The sequence below is a fragment of the Lithobates pipiens genome, unplaced genomic scaffold, assembly GCF_037356315.1.
Source record: "Lithobates pipiens isolate NorthernLeopardFrog02 unplaced genomic scaffold, aLitPip1_a1.2 Scaffold_19, whole genome shotgun sequence".
Taxonomy (NCBI): domain Eukaryota; kingdom Metazoa; phylum Chordata; class Amphibia; order Anura; family Ranidae; genus Lithobates; species Lithobates pipiens.
Genome location: NW_027507764.1, coordinates 565,093,590 through 565,113,587, shown reverse-complemented (window position 1 = coordinate 565,113,587; position 19,998 = coordinate 565,093,590). Strand labels below are relative to the sequence as shown.

The window sequence follows — 19,998 nt, the reverse complement described above, 5'->3', positions numbered from 1 at the left end:
TTCCTGTCGCTTCACTTGCTACATGCTTCTTCTGGATCACCAGCTCAGGAAAGTATGGAAGGCAGAGTTAGCCAGGCAGTTGGCATTTTCAGAAGGAGGTGTGTATTGTACTGTATAGGCTTCTCCTTTTAATTTACATTCCTAGAAGAAGAAATCGTTTTCAGGGTTTAGTTCTGTTTTTATATTGGTTATTATCACAAGAAAGTGAATACAGTCCTTCTAGTGACATCTAGTGGTAGAAAAGAAATATGAGCTAAACATAAGAAACCAGAGTCTGGACTGGTGTGTTATTATAATCCAGGATTAATATGTGCAGGATTAGAGGGAGACAATAGAGTTACAATACAATTCAATAGGGATTGGAGGGCCCTGCTTGTCCACAATCCCCAAAAATAAACTTCTCTTATTTGCTCCATTTTTGGTCTGCTAAATATATCACTGAACATGTTCTGTTATATTCGTTTGTCAAATGCAAAAAAGTCTGTTGATTCTGCCATAAATCCAGTAAACTGATAATTTACTGTTATTTGAGACTTACTGTTGTCACTCAACATTGTTCCCATCTATCTTTAAGAACTGCAGAACTTCCCCCTCATTGTCTTTCATAACATAATGGGAGGTTGTTCTGTAATCCCTCAGAGGTAAAGAAAAGGGACTTATCAGCAGACTTGATTTCTGGCAGGATCAACAGACATTTTTCCATTTACGAAACAGATGTAATACAATCCTACCTGTAGCACTGGCCTAGAGCAGTGGTCTCCAACCTGCAGCCCAGGGGCCACATGTGGCCCTTTGCTTAGCTTTCTTTGTCCCTCTGAGTACTATTCCACCAACTGACACCAATGATGGAGACACTATTCTTCCCACTGACACCAATGATGGGGACACTATTCCTTGCACTGACACCAATGATGGAGACACTATTCCTCCCACTGACACCAATGATGGGGACACTATTCCTTGCACTGACACCAATGATGGGGCACTATTCTCCCCACTGACACCAATGATGGGCAATGATGGGGCACTATTCCTCGCACTGACACCAATGATGGGGCACTATTCTCCCCACTGACACCAATGATGGGCAATGATGGGGCACTATTCCTCGCACTGACACCAATGATGGGGCACTATTCCTCCCACTGACACCAATGATGGGGCACTATTCCTCGCACTGACACCAATGATGGGGACACTATTCCACCAACTGACACCAATGGTGGGGACACTATTCCACCAACTGACACCAATGGTGGGGACACTATTCCACCAACTGACGCCAATGACAGGGACACTATTCCTCGCACTGACACCAATGATGGGGCACTATTCCTTGCACTGACACCAATGATGGGGCACTATTCTCCCCACTGACACCAATGATGGGGCACTATTCCTTGCACTGACACCAATGATGAGGACACTATTCCTCGCACTGACACCAATGATGGGGCACTATTCTCCCCACTGACACCAATGATGGGGCACTATTCCTCCCACTAATACCAACAAATGGGGCTATCCCCCCCCCCTCCACAAAACCAAAGATGTGGAATTGTTTATGCCCACTGGCCACAGTCTGCCCCAAAGCCTGAAGGACAGTAAATTGGCCCCTTGTTTAGAAAATCTGGAGACCCCTGATCTAGGGTGACAATACTGCCCTTCCATAGATACAGTACAGCATTGTCATCCCAGGATCATCAAGAGAAAAATATAGCAAGATCATCAAAGGTCATCAAAGCAAAATAATGGGGGAAAAAAAAATCTTGAATAAAGAAAACGAATGCCGCGTACACACAACTGGACTTTTTGAGGGACGAGGTCCGACGGTCTTTCCGACGGACTTTCGGCGGAGTTCCGACGAACTTTCCAAATGAACGGACTTGGACACACACACAATCACACCAAAGTCTGACGGATTTGAATGGGATGACGTACGACCGGACTAGAATAAGGAAGTTCATAGCCAGTAGCCAATAGCTGCCCTAGCGTCGGTTTTTGTCCGTTGGACCAGCATACACACGAACGGATTTCTCGGTCCGGCGGAGTTCCGGTGGGAAAATTTAAAACATGTTCTATTTCTAAATTCCGCCGGATTTTTGGCAAGCAAAGGTCCGATGGAGTCCACACACGATCAAATTGTCTGACGAACTCGTTCCGTCAGACCTTTGCTGTGAAAAAGTCCGGTCGTGTGTACGCGGCATAATGCAGCCACCATACCTAAAAACTGAGAAGATGCAATGTATTACAATATTGTTCTTGTGTTTAGATACTTTGTAACTTTTTCTTCCAACAGCAATGGATAAATGGATGGCCCGTTTTATTCCAATTTACAATGGATAAAGGGACATCAGCTGCATATGAAAAGAAGGTTTTACAATTAGTCTAGGGAGGGGTTCTTTGCAGTAAATGCGGGTTAGCCATGGAATGCCCACCCATGTGAGGTAGTGATGGCAAAATCAATAACGGAATAAAAAAAAAAAAAAGAACAGATTATTTTCTTACAAGTTACGGGTCTTCTTATTAAATGTAAATTTGATACAGGGAATTGATCTGACTGCACTTTTGGGGAAAGCATTATTTTTCAACCCATAGGACAATGTTGGCCTTTAGGGAAGTCTTTTACTTTTTCATGGACCAAAACTGCTGGAGTTGCAAAAGTTATTTTTTTATTTTTTTTAGTTGAATGCTTAACTTTGAAGCCCCTCCACAATTAGCTGGACCTTTTTTTGTGATGGGTGTAAAGTAATGCAACCCTTCTACGTAAGCACCTAGAAACCTACCCTCAGCTGCTGGGAACTGCTCCGAAATTTCCAGCGCGGGCTATTCTGTATGTCTGTGAAGGTTCTCATTTATCCAGGTCATGGCATATCTAGTAGTAGTTGTGACATTCAGCCGGACTTGTTCTATAATACTGAAGACGCTCCGCCCCCAGTCACTTCTGCAGTTCCAATGGGACGGACCATTGAATGAATGAATGAAATACTTGTATAACGCACAATGCGAACTGAATCGCCATTGGACATTGTCACTGAAGAAGTGGCTTGGATAACATCTTTAGCATTACAGAACAAGTTCAGTTGAATGTGGCTAATGACTATTACTTATTAGTTAGATTTTTATGTGGCTCACAATTAAAGAAATCCATAACATAGTGCTCAAAAAACAATTTTCTGTCTTTTTTTCATTTATTTAGCAAAAAAATAAAAAACCCAGTGGCGATTAACCACTTGTTGACCAGCCGCCATCATTCTACTGCGACAGGTAAGCTCGTTCATGCAAATCACCGTAGGTGTATGTCAGCTCCTTTAAGTGCCATAGCGCGCCTGCCCGCAGAGGAGACCCGATGCGTGTGGCCACCCGCAATCACGGGAGCGAGCCAGAACGGGGATCTGTCAATGTAAACAAATATATCCCCATTCTGACAGGGGACAAGAGAGTGATTGTCTGTTCCTAGTGATTAGGAACAGCGAGCTCTCTCCTCCTCCAGTCAGTCCCCTCCCCCCACAGTTAGAAACACCTCCCAGAGAACACATTTAACCCCTTGATCGCTCCCTAGTGTTAACTCCTTCAATGCCAGTGACATTTAAACAGTAATCAGTGATTTTTTTTTTTTTTTAGCTCCGATCTCTGTATAAATGTCAATGGTCCCAAAAAAAGTGTCAAGTGTCCGATCTGTCCACAATGTCGCAGTCCTGCTAACAATCGCAGATCGCCACCATTACTAGTATAAGAAAAAAATGCCATAAATCTGTCCCCTATTTTTTAGACTATAACTTGTGTGCAAAACGAACAATATACATAGTTACATAGTAGGTGAGGTTGAAAAAAGACACAAGTCCATCAAGTCCAACCTATGTGTGTGATTATATGTCAGTATTAGATTGTCTATCCCTGTATGTTGTGGTCGTTCAGGTACTCATCTAATAGATTCAGCGGTCCCCCACTGAAACCACCACCTGTGGTATGGAATTCCACATCCTAACCGCTCTTACAGTAAAGAACCCTCTACGTAGTTTAAGGTTAAACCTCTTTTCTTCTAATTTTAATGAGTGGCCACGTGTCTTTTTAAACTCCCTTCCACGAAAACCTTTTCTCCCTATTGTGGGGTCACCAGTACGGTATTTATAAATTGAAATCATATCCCCTCTCAAGCGTCTCTTCTCCAGAGAGAATAAGTTCAGTGCTCGCAACCTTTCCTCATAACTAATATCCTCCAGATTGCGTAAAAAGGGCTCTAATATTTTGTGGACATTAGAAGGCACATGAGTACTATATCTAAAAGGTAACAACATTTTTTATTTATTTTAACAAAATAACAGAAGTTGAACAATTACATGTGCAAAAAGATTTTTATTTTTTTTAAAGAGGTAGTACTAGTAGAGCCTACACAAAGATAAATCTGACATCCTCCAATAAGACTCGTAATTAAATATGAGATACAGAGATGCAATACAAAACCATTGATTTCACACTGAACGTAATAAATTGGTTAAAGATATGCTGAGTCTTGTCACGGGGATAAAGTCAGGCGTGTAGGTCCAAATTAGTTGACATGGTGGCTCGACATGTTCCACGCTTAAATTAGCGCTTCTTCAGGAGAAGTTAACTCATAGGGTTGTAAACAGCAGAAAATGCGAACAGTTGTTAACTTGCTGGTAAGCAAGTAAATAGCACTGGATTAATTGCAAAAGAATGAATCAGATGCAACTTTACACTGACATGCAGCCCCTCTCACAGGAATGAAATTCACAAGGATCCAATCAGATCATAATGAGGTATAATTGGCAATCAAATCAAAGACTGGTAGATAAGCCCAGAGCAGTCTTCACACAGACTGCAATCTCCTGTGAGAGAGAAGGGCATGCAGCGTCCAGTTCCTTACCAGTAGTGATGGACGAACGTTTCGCCCGGCGGTCGTTTCGCGGCGAATTTCCGACATTCGCGGTCCGCACGTTCGAACGCCTTTTTCCGTCGTTCGCCGCGGCGGACTTACGTGTTTAATGTATACAAGAACTTTAACCTTTGGTGACACGTTTATCATGTGATACAGGACAGCCAATTGAGACATGACAGCACATGGACACTTGGACATTCCCCCTAACCTATAAATACACCCGATCCGGTGGCCATTTTACATTCTTTCTTCTGTTACGATAGGGACAGGTTCCTGTGTGGAGTAGGGAGAGATAAACCACTAGCTATTTGGTACACAAAAGTTCTTTTCAGGACTGGTATAGGTGTTAGGTGTTGATAGGTTTGCTGTGCTGCTGATTCTTGCAGCAGCCTGAGTGTCTTTTGTCAGTTTAGAGAAAGGGAAAGGACGGTGTGTGCTACAGGGACAGCCAGATTAGTCTTTCATCATCATCATCATCATCATCATCATTAGCTGTTACTATCAAGGTCCACAAAAGAGCTGTTCCAGTAACCACTAATCGTTCTCTTTTTTTGCCAATTTGTATAGGGACAGGAAGGAAGCAGTGTTGTCAGGCAGTGAGGGTAATTTTAAAGACTTGCTGTTATTATTAGTTCCACAAAGGTTCTTTTCAGGACTGGTATCAGTGGTACAGTAATAGGCTTGTACATGTATAATATTCTTTCTTCCAAATATAGAAAGGATATTATACTTGACTGCTGCCCTTCTGCTGCAGTCTGCTAAACATTCACAACTCACTTGTTCCACAAAAGTTCTTATAAGGACTGGTAACTTGGTCTGTGTAGGGTGCTACGGTACATAGGCTTGAGTGCGGTACAGTCTGCTGTTCTGTAAGGACCGCTATCGGTCCACAATAGATAGGGTTGACGTGCACCACTGCTGACCGCTGCCCTATACTGCAGCAGTCCTTCAGCGGTATAGGGACTGACGTACAGTCTGCTAATCACTAACACACAACCTGCTTGTTCCACAAAAGTTCTTATAAGGACTGGTAACTTGGTATAGGGTGCTACGGTACATAGGCTTGAGTGCGGTACAGTCTGCTGTTCTGTAAGGACCGCTATCGGTCCACAATAGATAGGGTTGACGTGCACCACTGCTGACCGCTGCCCTATACTGCAGCAGTCCTTCAGCGGTATAGGGACTGACGTACAGTCTGCTAAACACTAATACACAACCTGCTTGGTCCACAAAAGTTCTTATAAGGACTGGTAACTTGGTATAGGGTGCTACGGTACATAGGCTTGAGTGCGGTACAGTCTGCTGTTCTGTAAGGACCGCTATCGGTCCACAATAGATAGGGTTGACGTGCACCACTGCTGACCGCTGCCCTATACTGCAGCAGTCCTTCAGCGGTATAGGGACTGACGTACAGTCTGCTAAACACTAATACACAACCTGCTTGGTCCACAAAAGTTCTTATAAGGACTGGTAACTTGGTATAGGGTGCTACGGTACATAGGCTTGAGTGCGGTACAGTCTGCTGTTCTGTAAGGACCGCTATAGGTCCACAATAGATAGGGTTGACGTGCACCACTGCTGACCGCTGCCCTATACTGCAGCAGTCCTTCAGCGGTATAGGGACTGACGTACAGTCTGCTAAACACTAATACACAACCTGCTTGGTCCACAAAAGTTCTTATAAGGACTGGTAACTTGGTATAGGGTGCTACGGTACATAGGCTTGAGTGCGGTACAGTCTGCTGTTCTGTAAGGACCGCTATAGGTCCACAATAGATAGGGTTGACGTGCACCACTGCTGACCGCTCACCTATACTGCAGCAGTCCTTCAGCGGTATAGGGACTGACGTACAGTCTGCTAATCACTAACACACAACCTGCTTGTTCCACAAAAGTTCTTATAAGGACTGGTAACTTGGTATAGGGTGCTACGGTACATAGGCTTGAGTGCGGTACAGTCTGCTGTTCTGTAAGGACCGCTATCGGTCCACAATAGATAGGGTTGTCGTGCACCACTGCTGACCGCTGCCCTATACTGCAGCAGTCCTTCAGCGGTATAGGGACTGACGTACAGTCTGCTAAACACTAATACACAACCTGCTTGGTCCACAAAAGTTCTTATAAGGACTGGTAACTTGGTATAGGGTGCTACGGTACATAGGCTTGAGTGCGGTACAGTCTGCTGTTCTGTAAGGACCGCTATCGGTCCACAATAAATAGGGTTGACGTGCACCACTGCTGACTGCTGCCCTATACTGCAGCAGTCCTTCATCGGTATAGGGACTAAGAGTTTTGTCACAGGGTCATTTAAAAAATGACAGGCAGAGGAAGAGGCAGGCCCTTCCGCAGGGGTGGTAGGGGTAGGGCAGGAGCAACAGGCTTGAGCCAAAGTGGGAAGTTGCAGAAGGTGCGTTCAATTACTTTAAAGGATGCACCAGACTTGGTTGAGTGGCTCGCTCAGCCTTACTCTTCTGCACCCTCCTCATCCTCTCGATCTGCACCCTCTTCTTCACTCTCTGCTATGTGCACCCCCAAAGACACTACCACCAACAACACGACCACCACCACCACCACCACATACCTTCCGCTTGAGTCACTGGAATTATTTTCCGATCCATATCAAGAGGACATTTCTGATGCGCAGCCACTCTTGGTATTGGATCAGGAAGAGGAGGTAGCAACAAGCGCTACTCAGCAGTCTGACGACAGTACCCAGATCAGCCCAAGGAGGAGGTTGGTCCCCGGTGTTGCTGCCTACTCCGAGATCTCTACTTATAGCGGTGGGGAAGGTGACGTTGATGATGACGTGTCTAGTGATGTCACGTGGGTGCCCACAAGAGAGGAAGAGGAGGGGAGTTCAGAGGGAGATATGGACCAGCAGATAGGGAGGAGAAGCAGCAATGACTTACATTGCACAGCAGGGACAAAGCAGACTGCAAATGTATCAGGAGCGAGTCATCGACCATGTACGGTCACATCTGGCGCTCCCAGGACACCGGCACATGGCTCCGCAGTGTGGGCTTTTTTTAACGTGTCCGCTGCTGACAATAGCGTTGCCATCTGCAATCTTTGCAGTCAACGCGTTAGTCGCGGTAAGCCCAATACTCACCTAGGGACGACCGCCTTAAGAAGGCACATGAGCAGCCATCACCGAGCCCAGTGGGAGCAACGGAACACACAAAGCCACACTGCAGGCTCTCACCGTCCAGCCTCGTCTTCTACTTCTCCTTCTCCTCTCTCCTCACAATTGTCCTCCACTCCACCTTCCATCACGCCAAGCTCACATTTTTCTGCAAAAAGGCAGGCTTCCATGGGCCTAATGTTTGAGCGTAAAAAAATGATGACGCCGGATAACCCTCTTGCCCAACGGTTGGCGGCTGGCTTGTCAGAACTCATAGCCCGCCAACTACTGCCATATAAACTGGTGGACTCGGAGGCCTTTCGCAAATTTGTGGCCATTGGAACACCACAATGGAAGGTCCCAGGAAGGAAGTATTTCTCAGAGAAGTGCATCCCAGAGCTATATGGCCATGTTCAGCGGCAAGTGAATGTATCTCTGGCACACAGTGTCGGTGCCAAGATACATCTGACCACAGACACGTGGTCTAGCAAACACGGGCAGGGAAGGTATATCAGTTTTACTGCCCACTGGGTGAACCTTCTGACGGCCGTCAAGCATGTAACCCGTGGCACCCGTGTAGATTTGGTTTTACCGCCACGGATTGCATGCAGGCCTGACTCTTCTTCTCCTCCTCCTACTCCATCCTCCTCCCTCTCCTCCTCAGCTGCCTCCTCCTTTTCCGCTGCTAGCGTCTCTTCCGCTGCACCGCCCAAGCTCCCCAGAACCTATTCCACATGCCAGGTGAGACGTTGCCATGCCGTGCTGCGTCTGTTGTGCCTGGAAGCAAAGAGCCACACTGGCCCGGCACTCCTTTCAGCTTTGCGTTCACAGGCAGATGAGTGGCTAACACCGCTCAATTTGACAGTTGGTAAAGTGGTGTGTGACAACGGTGCCAATCTGCTTAGCGCATTGAAACAGGGCAAAATCACGCACGTGCCGTGCATGGCACACGTCTTAAACTTGGTCGTGCAGCGATTCCTTGTCAAATACCCTGGGGTCCAGGACATCTTGCGGCAGGCAAGGAAAATCTCGGCCCATTTCAGAAGATCTTACACGGCCATGGCTCGCCTTGCTGACATTCAGCGGCGACACCATCTGCCGGTCAGACGTCTTATTTGCGATTGCCCGACGCGATGGAACTCAACCTTCTATATGCTTGATAGGCTGCTCCAGCAGAAACGTGCAGTTAACGTCTACCTGTATGAACTCTGCGAAAGAAACGGTTCTGGGGAGCTGGGTTTTTTTTCACCGCGCCAGTGGCTGCTCATGCGCGACACATGCAGACTTCTGCGGCCATTTGAGGAGATCACCAAACTGGTCAGTCGCAGCCATGGCGCCATCAGTGACATGGTACCTTATGCCTTCTTTCTGGAGCGTGCATTGCGTCGTGTCATTGATCAGGCTGTGGAGGAGCAGGAGCGGGAAGATGAGGAAGTCGCAATGCTGGATGAATTCCCAGGGGGGGCTACTCTATCTGAGACAAGTCAACAACAGGAGTCTGATGAGGAGTCAGAGGAGGATGGTGCCGGGGCGGATGAGCAGGAGCAAGAAGAGCATGCTTTAAACCTTTCTGGGATCCCTGTTGTGCGAGGATGGGGAGAGGAGAATGAAGAGGACGACATTATCCTGGATGATGAGCAGGAGCCAGGCCACCACACCGCTTCCACTTTAGTGCAAATGGGGGCCTTCATGCTCCAGTGTTTTAATAGGGACCCCCGTATAAAAAGCATGAGGGTCAAGGACCAGTACTGGGTGGCAACGTACTTAGACCCCCGGTACAAACACAAAATGGCGGAAATGTTACCGCCGTCGCAGAGGGCTGTCAGAATGCAGCACTTCCAGGCCTTGCTTCGAGAAATGCTGCATTCTGCTTTTGCGTGCGCTGGCAGAGGAGCAATTCCCACTCCCAGAGAAGGATTTGCGGGTACCAATCCAACAGCGCCTGCAAGAAGAGGCCGGTTTGAAGATGTGTTGGTGACTTCGGATATGAGGTCATTCTTTCAGCCGACCCATCGACAGGTGTCATCCGGATCCAGCATCAGGGAACGCCTAGACCGTCAGGTGTCCGACTACATTGGGTTAACGGCCGATGTGGACGCTCTGAGGAGTGATGAACCCCTAGACTACTGGGTGGGCAGGCTTGACCTCTGGCCAGAGCTTGCCCAATTTGCAATCGAACTGTTGGCTTGCCCCTCATCCAGTGTCCTGTCCGAAAGGACGTTCAGCGCAGCAGGGGGGATTGTGACCGATAAGCGTACTCGCCTAGCTCACGACAGTGTTAACTACCTCACATTTCTAAAAATGAATGAGGCATGGATCTCGGAGGAATTCAACACATGTGACCAGTAGACCATGTATATGTCTATAAACTATTTTTTTAATCAAGCACACAGACCTTCTTAATTCATTTGGCTCACTTCCTTGACCCAAAAAAGCACACCGTACTATATGCCCCTACCCTCCTCTTTGAAGAGGTTGAGCGGTGTCATATTTCTACTGGGGCTGCTTATGATATCCCTGTGCTGTGCTGACTTCCTCCTGGGGGTTCTTATTATGAAGGGATCACACTATCCCTGTGCTGTGCTGACTTCCTCCTGGGGGTTCTTATTATGAGGGGATCACACCATCCCTGTGCTGTGCTGACTTCCTCCTGGGGCTGCTTACGGTGCTGCTGTCAGTGCTGTATGTCACGGTGCTGCTGTCAGCGCTGTATGTCACGGTGCTGCTGTCAGCGCTGTATGTCACGGTGCTGCTGTCAGCGCTGTATGTCACGGTGCTGCTGTCAGCGCTGTATGTCACGGTGCTGCTGTCAGCGCTGTATGTCACGGTGCTGCTGTCAGCGCTGTATGTCACGGTGCTGCTGTCAGCGCTGTATGTCACGGTGCTGCTGTCAGCGCTGTATGTCACGGTGCTGCTGTCAGTGCTCTGTATTACGGTGCTGCTGTCAGATGCCTCTATCACGGTGCATGTGTCATTCCGGTATGTCACGCTGCTGGTGATCATCTCCTGCACCCTCTTCTTTGCCTACCCTGGTCCCTGACCTTCCCTCTCCTCCATTGCCTTCATTAGCTCCATAGTCCTGAATTGTTAGAACAATTTCCCAAATAAAATAAAAATGCTTGTAGTTATCGATCCCAAATTCACCTCATACATGTATTATGTCATTGTCCAGATGGTGGGACTACGTTTTACCCCCTAATAATTACCACGTGGCCGCAAATTCGACATGAAGGTTTGCAAAGTTCGCCTCCCATTGAAGTCAATGGGGCCCGCGGCGAACGTTCGGTTTCGCGAACGTTTGGGTCCGTTCGCATTTCGCTTTCGCGAAACGTCCCGTCGGAAGTTCGTCCATCACTACTTACCAGTGCTTGACAACACCTTTTAAACTACACATTTTAATTTAATAATATCCTCCAGACCCTTTATTAGTTTTGCTGCCCTTCTTTGTACTCGTTCCATTTCCAGTACATCCTTCCTGAGGACTTGTGCCCAGAACTGGACAGCATACTCCAGGTGCGGCCGGACCAGAGTCTTGTAGAGCGGGAGAATTATAGTTTTATCTCTGGAGTTGATCCCCTTTTTAATGCCAATATTCTGTTTGCTTTGTTAGCAGCAGCTTGGCATTGCTGAGCCTATCATCTACTAGGGCCCCCAGGTCCTTTTCCATCCTAGATTCCCCCAGAGGTTCTCCCCCCAGTGTATAGATTGCATTCATATTTTTGCCACCCAAATGCATTATTTTACATTTTTCTACATTGAACCTCATTTTCCATGTAGTTGCCCACCCCATTCATTTGTTCAGATCTACTTGCAAGGTTTCCACATCCTGCGGAGAAGTTATTGCCCTGCTTAGCTTAGTATTGTCTGCAAATACAGAGATTGAACTGTTTATCCCATGCTACAGGTCGTTTAGGAATAAATTAAATAGGATTGGTCCCAGCACAGAACCCTGGGGGACCCCACTACCCACCCCTGACCATTCCGAGTACTCCCCATTTATCACCACCCTCTGAACTCGCCCTTGTAGCCAGTTTTCAATCCATGTACTCTGGTCCATGCCAACAGACCTTATTTTGTACAGTAAAAGTTTATGGGGAACTGTGTCAAATGCTTTTGCAAAATCCAGATATACCACGTCTACGGGCCTTCCTTTATCTAGATGGTAGCTCCCCTCCTCATAAAATGTTAATAAATTGGTTTGGCAAGAACGATTCTTCATGAATCCATGCTGATTACTGCTAATGATTCCGTTCTCATTACTAAAATCATGTATATCGTCCCTTATCATCCCCTCCAAGAGCTTGCATACTATTGATGTTAGGCTAACTGGTCAGTAAATCCCAGGGATGTATTTTGGACCCTTTTTAAATATTGGTGCTACATTGGCTTTTCTCCAATCAGCTGGTACCATTCCAGTCAGTAGACTGTCAGTAAAAATTAGGAACAATGGTCTGGCAATTACAAGTCTAATTTTAGTTCTGTCCTCTGTTAACCATGGAGATGCTTCCTGTGATGTGTCATGAGGATAAACACTGCAGTTTTGGTTACTGAAGCCCCCCTATTCCCTTGTGAAGACTGAGGAGAAGAAGAAATTCAATACCTTCACCATCTCCCCATCCTTTGTAACCAGATGTCCTTCCTCATTCTTTATGGGGCCAATATGATCTGTCCTCCCTTTTTTACGGTTTACATACTTAAAGTGGAAGTAAACCCATCGATTTAAACAGTTAAAAAAAAAAAAGGCATGCCGGGAATGCTAACTGCACATTGGCTGTGCTCTCAGCCAAACTATCAAACCATCCAATGGCTGGTGTCATAACGAATCACTTGTACAGCACCATAGCAGTTGAAGATTAAACAGAGGCAAAGATGGCAGCTTCCTTGGCTGAAAACGATGGGGGAGTTTACTTCCACTTTATAGTATTTATTTTGCTCTCCTCCGCTATGTGTCTTTCGTGTTCTATCTTAGCCTCCCTAATTGCACCCTTACATTTCTTGTTGCATTCTTTATAAAGTCTGAATGCTGATGATGATCCCTCAACCTTGTATTTGAAGGCCTTCTCCTTTGCTTTTGTATACATTCTTACATTGGAGCTAGGACACCCAGGACTTTTGTTCGCTCTTTTAAATTTACTACCCAATAGGATGCACTGACTAATGGCCTTATTTAATATGCTCTTAAGGCAAACCCATCTCTCCTCCGTGTGCTTTGTTCCCAAGAGTTTATCTTAATTAATATCTTCTAGCAAGGTTTGTAGTTGAGAAAATATGAAAATAACCTCTATTTTGGGATTTTTTAGGTCATGTAAGGTTTGTAGTTTAGTTGGCTCTTTTGAAATTCAGTGTCTTTGTATTCCCCTTATGTTTCCCATTTGTGTGAGTTATACTGAAGCTAATTGACCTGTTATCACTGTTTCCTGAATTGCCCCGTATTTCCACATCCGTGATCAGGTCTGTATAGTTGGTAGTAAAAGAAAAGAAAAAATCGCGCTACAGTAATGTGATAAAACAGAAAATCAATTCACTTCAGTGCTGCAGTTCTATTATATACCAAAAATATATATTAACCACCTTCAGACCGGACCATTTTGCTGGTAAATGACCAGAGGTCTTTTTACAATTTGGCACTGCGCTGCTTTAACTGGTAATTGCGCGGTCATGCAATGTTGTACCCAAACAAAATTTGCGTCCTTTTCTTCCCACAAATAGAGCTTTCTTTTGATGGTATTTGATTGCCTCTGCGATTTTTATTTTTTGCGATATAAACGTAAAAAGACCGCAAATTTTGAAAAAAAATGATATTTTCTACTTTTTGTTATTAGAAAAATCCAATAAACTCAATTTTAGTCATACATTTAGGCCAAAATGTATTCAGCCACATGTCTTTGGTAAAAAAAAAAGTCAATAACTGTATATTTATTGGTTTGCGCAAAAGTTGTCACATCTACAAACTAAGGTACGTTTTCTGGAATTTACGCAGCTTTTAGTTTACGACTGCCTATCTCATTTCTTGAGGTGCTAAAATGGCAGGGCAGTACAAAACCCCCCCAAATGACCCCATTTTGGAAAGTAGACCCCCTAAGGAAATTGATAAGTGGCATGTTGAGCCCATTGAATATTTTATTTTTTTGCCTCAAGCGATTGAATATTGACAAAAAATAATTTTTTTTTTTTTTTTTTACACAAAGTTGTCACTAAATGATATATTGCTCACACATGCTATGGGCATATGTGAAATGACACCCCAAAATAAATTCTGCTGCTTCTCCTGAGTACGGGGATACCACATATGTGGGACTTTTTGGGAGCCTAGCCACGTACGGGGCCCCGAAAACCAAGAACCGCCTTCAGGTTTTCTAAGGGCGTAAATATTTGACTTCACTCCTCACTACCTATTACAGTTTTGAAGGCCATAAAATGCCAAGATGGCACAAAACCCCCACAAATGACCCCATTTTAGAAAGTAGACACCCCAAGCTATTTGCTGAGAGGCATGTTGAGTCCATGGAATATTTTATATTTTGCCACAAGTTGCGGGAAAATTACAAACTTTTTTTTTTTTTTTTTTCACAAAGTTGTCACTAAATGATATATTGCTCACGCATGCCATGGGCATATGTGAAATGACACCCCAAAATAAATTCTGCTGCTTCTCCTGAGTACGGGGATACCCCATATGTGGGACTTTTTGGGAGCCTAGCCGCGTACGGGGCCCCGAAAACCAAGCACCGCCTTCAGGCTTTCTAAGGGCGTTACAGTTTTGAAGGCCATAAAATGCCAAGATGGCACAAACCCCCCCCCAAATGACCCCATTTTGGAAAGTAGACACCCCTAAATTTAGGGGTACACTAGTGAGACTAGGTAATAAATGGCGGGTGCCCTGAAACTATAAAAAAATAACTAACCAACCAGCGTCACCTGTAACAGTTATATGGTGATCACTGGTGAAAGGGTTAACTAGGGGGCAATCAGGGGGCTTTATGCGGTAGTATATGGGGGTCCCTGGCGCTATAAAAAGCTGCGGCGAACCTAAATACCTACCTGCCTAACTAGCGTCACCTGTGACACTAATACAGTGATCAGAAAAACGATCGCTTATTAGGCTGGGTTCACACTGGAGCGATGCGGGAACGCCACGAATGCGCGGCGGGTTCCCGCATCACATGCCTCCCGGCGGCAGTTCACACTGCCCTATGCGAACTGCTGGGAGTGTCAGTGAAATGTTAATGACACCCCCAGATCAGTTCGCATATCGCAGTGCGATCTGCAAACTCGGATCGCATGGTGTGAACACCCATGCGATCCGATTCTGCTGCGGACCAAAAAAGGGTCCCGTGCGAGTTTGCGGCGGGTGCGACACGAATTCAGCCATACTATCTGTATGGCTGAACTCGAATCGCACAGAGATCGGATGTGATTTGCACTGCAGTGCGGTGCGAATCACATCCGTTCTCATAAACCGCTGCAATGTGAACCCAGCCTTAGTGACACTGGCGACGGGGGTGATCACGGGGTTAAACCTTTATTGGGGGGGTTAGGGGGGTACCTTAGAACTAAAGGGGGCTAACCCTAACTGCCCTAACAGTTATTACAGTCACAAATGACACCCGCCGGGTGATCAGGGGGTTAAACCTTTATTAGGTAATAAATGGCGGGTGCCCTGAAACTATAAAAAAATAACTAAACCAACCAGCGTCACCTGTAACAGTTATATGGTGATCACTGGTGAAAGGGTTAACTAGGGGGAAATCAGGGGGCTTTATGCGGTAGTATATGGGGGTCCCTGGCGCTATAAAAAGCTGCGGCGAACCTAAATACCTACCTGCCTAACTAGCGTCACCTGTGACACTAATACAGCGATCAGAAAAATGATCGCTTATTAGGCTGGGTTCACACTGGAGCGATGCGGGAACGCCATGAATCCGCGGCGGGTTCCCGCATCGCATGCCTCCCGGCGGCAGTTCACACTGCCCTATGCGAACTGCTGGGAGTGTCAGTGAAATGTTAATGACACCCCCAGATCAGTTCGCATATCGCAGTGCGATCTGCAAACTCGGATCGCATGGTGTGAACACCCATGCGATCCGATTCTGCTGCGGGCCAAAAAAAGGGTCCCGTGCGAATTTGCGGTGGGTGCGACACGAATTCAGCCATACTATCTGTATGGCTGAACTCGAATCGCACAGAGATCGGATGTGATTTGCACTGCAGTGCGGTGCGAATCACATTCGTTCTCATAAACCGCTGCAATGTGAACCCAGCCTTAGTGACACTGGCGAGGGGGGGTGATCACGGGGTTAAACCTTTATTGGGGGGGTTAGGGGGGCACATTAGAACTAAAGGGGGCTAACCCTAACTGCCCTAACAGTTATTACAGTCACAAATGACACCAATGCAAAAAAAAAAAAAAAAAAAGCAATTGGTGTCACTGTGACTGGGGGGGCAGGGGTAATTGGGGGGTGATCGGGGGGTAAAGGGGGGGTGTGAGTGTGCCTGGCATGTTCTACTGTGTAGTGTAGTGCTTGTGCAACTCACCGATGCTCTCTCCTCGGTGCCGGAATGAAAAATACCGACACGGAGGAGAGAATACATCACTTCCTCACCTGTGTTTACATTACAGGAGAGGAAGTGATGTCACCGGACATTTTCATTCGTCGGGAGCGATCGCGAGGGGGTGGCCATGAATGAATGGCCGTCCCCTCGTCCGGGATCGCTCCCGAACGAATACCGACCGCCGCAGGCACCGGGCGGGGGCCCGATCGGGCCCCCGACCCGCGGGCAGGCAAGGACGTACATGTAAGCCCTTATGCCTGCCTGTGCCATTCTATCGACGTACATCGTCGTGCGGCGGTCGGCAAGTGGTTAAGAAAATAAAAAACAAAAGAACCGCGCTCTTCTCAAAAACAAATGGGCGGTGTGACGCGCTGTTATTGCCTTGAGAGTTGTGATCCATACCATTTGGAAAAGGATAGGCCGGTGGAGATGTGCGTACGGCCGACGCCTCCCATTTGAAAAAGCCATACCTTGCTGCATGTTTGTAAGTGTTATTTCATGAGTTATATTTTTTTATTAAATAAGCGATTTTATACTATTGGAGCGTTTTTTTCTCTCTTATGGTGGATCACTTACCATATATGGATTGGAGTCTTTGACATTGAATGGTGACTCTAAAGAATTGTGGCGATTGGAGGATTGAGGAATGTGTACAGTCTGTCTTCACTTCTGATATACGAGTTAACTTGTGATATCTGGTAAGGAGCCATTTTGGCCTTTGGTGCCGGTGCACTTTGACATGCTTCACGAATTGGAGAACCATTCCCTTTGAACACTTCAATTGACACGTGGTGTTTTGCAGTCATAACGTGTGTGACACAGATGAACCTTCTTTTGAGGACTGTTATACACGACACATTTGATTATTCATTTTTATGTTTTTTTCCACAGGTTTTTTTCACATTTTGTATTTAATCTACTCTAACTTATGATTGAATATGTTTGTCATAGGAGGCTAATGGAGTTTTGTATCTATTATAAATGCACAATTGGGTTATATCTTATAGCTCCTTCTCATATACAGCTTCCCGGCTGAGACTGTAGTCTCCGGGGGAAGGTGTGTGTTTATGCTTTAGGTTTTGTTTTTGAGAAGAGCGCGGTTCTTTTGTTTTTTTATTTTCTTACTGTATAGTTGGTAATCAGTAGGTCTAGTAACGCTTTGTTTCTAGTTGGCGTATCTACCATCTGACCCATGTAATTGTCCTGCAAGACATTCTGGAACTCGTGCGCCTTAGACCAATGCATGGTTCCCTCCGCCCAGTCTATGTCTGGATAATTAAAATCCCCCATTATGATGACACTTCCCATCCTTGCCGCTAATCCAAATTGTGATAGGAGTTTCGTCTCCCCCTCCTCCCTCAGGTTAGGGGGCCTATAGCATACTCCCAGTATTACTTTCCCCTTAGTTTCCTCCCTTTGGAGCTCTACCCATAAGGAAGCTGCCACCTCCTCCCTTAGTGATGTAATCTCTCTGTTATACGCTTATTGCGATTTTTTTATAACCAATAATATGTAGAAGAATACATATTGGCCTAAACTGATGAAGAATATTTTTTTTTTTTTGGGGGGGGGGATATTTATTATATATATATTAAAAAAAAACAATTTATTTATTTTTTTCAAAATTGTAGCTCTTTGTTTATAGCGCAAAAAAATAAAAACCACGGAGGTGATCAAATACCACCAAAATAAAGCTCTATTTGTGGAAAAAAAAATGGACGTCAACTATGTTTGGGTACAATGTCATACGACTGCGCAATTGTCAGTTAAAGCGACGCAGTGCCGTTTCGCAAAAAACGGCCTGGTCATTAAGGGGGAAAATCTTCCGGTCTGTAAGTGGTTAAATACCACCAAAAGAAAACGATTTGTGTGAAAAAAATTATAAAAATGTAATTTGGGTACCGTGTTGTATTACCGTACAATTGTCATTCAAAGAGTGACAGCGCTGAAAGCTGAAAATTGGCCTAAATAGAAAGATCCCCTAACAAGGAGATCACAGTCTCCCCCCCCCGGTACAGCGGGACTTTTAAGACAGACCAAAATGTGAGTAAAAAATATATTACAAATTTATTCACAAAAATAATACACAAAATCGTTTTACAGGACAGTATAAAAATCCATACATATCCTTTATGGTTCATCTCTTATATAATTGAAAATTGGCCTGGGCGGGAAGAGGGTGAAAGTCCCCGGTAAGCAAGTGGTTAATATGCCCCCCTAATACTGGTTTGGTAGTCTGAGCATACATTCATCTTATCCAGGTCAGTCAATAAACTGTCTGAACTATAAAAAAAATAAAATAAAAACTGTTCACCTTATACTAGTAAAACAAGCAGGTAATAGATGCTATCTATATCAGTAAGATACACCCAGTCTTTACTCACCTGCTATTGTAGCAGAAGCCGTACCGATGATGCAGATTAAGGTGATAATAGATAGCCGGGTCATTATGTCTGTGTTTTTGCCCCTCCAGAGTCAGTCGGGGGTGATGGACCAGCAAAGGTTCAGAAATCCTGCTGCGTCTTATATAGCTGGAAAGGGGGAGGGGGGTTGTAGTGGACTAACTTGCAGACTCATGCACTGACGCAGGTAAGCTATTACATGTTTATTGGAGTGGGATGAAGTGTCTGCTACATTAACCATTAGGCGGGTAAAAAAATAAAAAATATGTGCAATAAACTCAAAGGAATATCCAAAAGATCATTTATTTTTTTTTATTTTTTTTTCATTTTTTTTTTTTAACCAAAGGGGCATTCATTAATCTGGAAATACAAGACCGAGATCAGTACTACTAGACCCCCTGTGGATTTATGGCTGCAAAAAGTGAACAAATAACATTACAGGTTGCCCATTTCAACTGACCCCTATTCATTTTGAACTCTGGCTTCTATGGACAACAAGAGTTGTTTCCGTCAAACCAAAGAAGAGGAAATGGAAAGTACGACGCCTTGAAAAAGTATTCATACCCCTTGACATTTTCCACATTTTGTCATGTTACAACCAAAAACTTAAATGTATTTTATTGGGATTTTATGTGATAGACCAACACAAAGTGGCACATACCGTATATACTCGAGTATAGGCCGACCCGAATATAAGCCGAGGTCCCCAATTTACCCCCAAAAAACTGGAAAAAATTATTGACTCGTGTATAAGCCGAGGGTGAGACATGCCTGTCCATCCCTGTGTGTCGTCCATCCCTGTGTGTGTCCATGCATCCGTGTGTGTGTGTGTCCATGCATCCGTGTGTGTGTGTGTGTGTGTCCATGCATCCGTGTGTGTGTGTGTGTGTCCATGCATCCGTGTGTGTGTGTGTCCATCCATCCCTGTGTGTGTGCATGCATCCGTGTGTGTGTGTGTGTGTGTGTGTGTGTGTGTGTGTGTCCATGCATCCGTGTGTGTCCATCCATCCCTGTGTGTGCAT

At 45.4% G+C, this 19,998-nt stretch overlaps 1 protein-coding gene across 1 annotated transcript in view; it reads right to left on the bottom strand.

Moving 5' to 3' along the window:
• TG (thyroglobulin) overlaps positions 1 to 19,064 on the bottom strand; it is a 483,762-nt gene extending 464,698 nt beyond the window's left edge. The window contains exon 1 of the mRNA XM_077493367.1: positions 18,959 to 19,064. Within this exon, the coding sequence (XP_077349493.1) occupies positions 18,959 to 19,022 (64 nt within the window). The 5' untranslated portion in view covers positions 19,023 to 19,064. The remainder of the gene's footprint in view (positions 1 to 18,958) is intronic.
• Between the last annotated feature and the right edge of the window lie 934 nt (positions 19,065 to 19,998).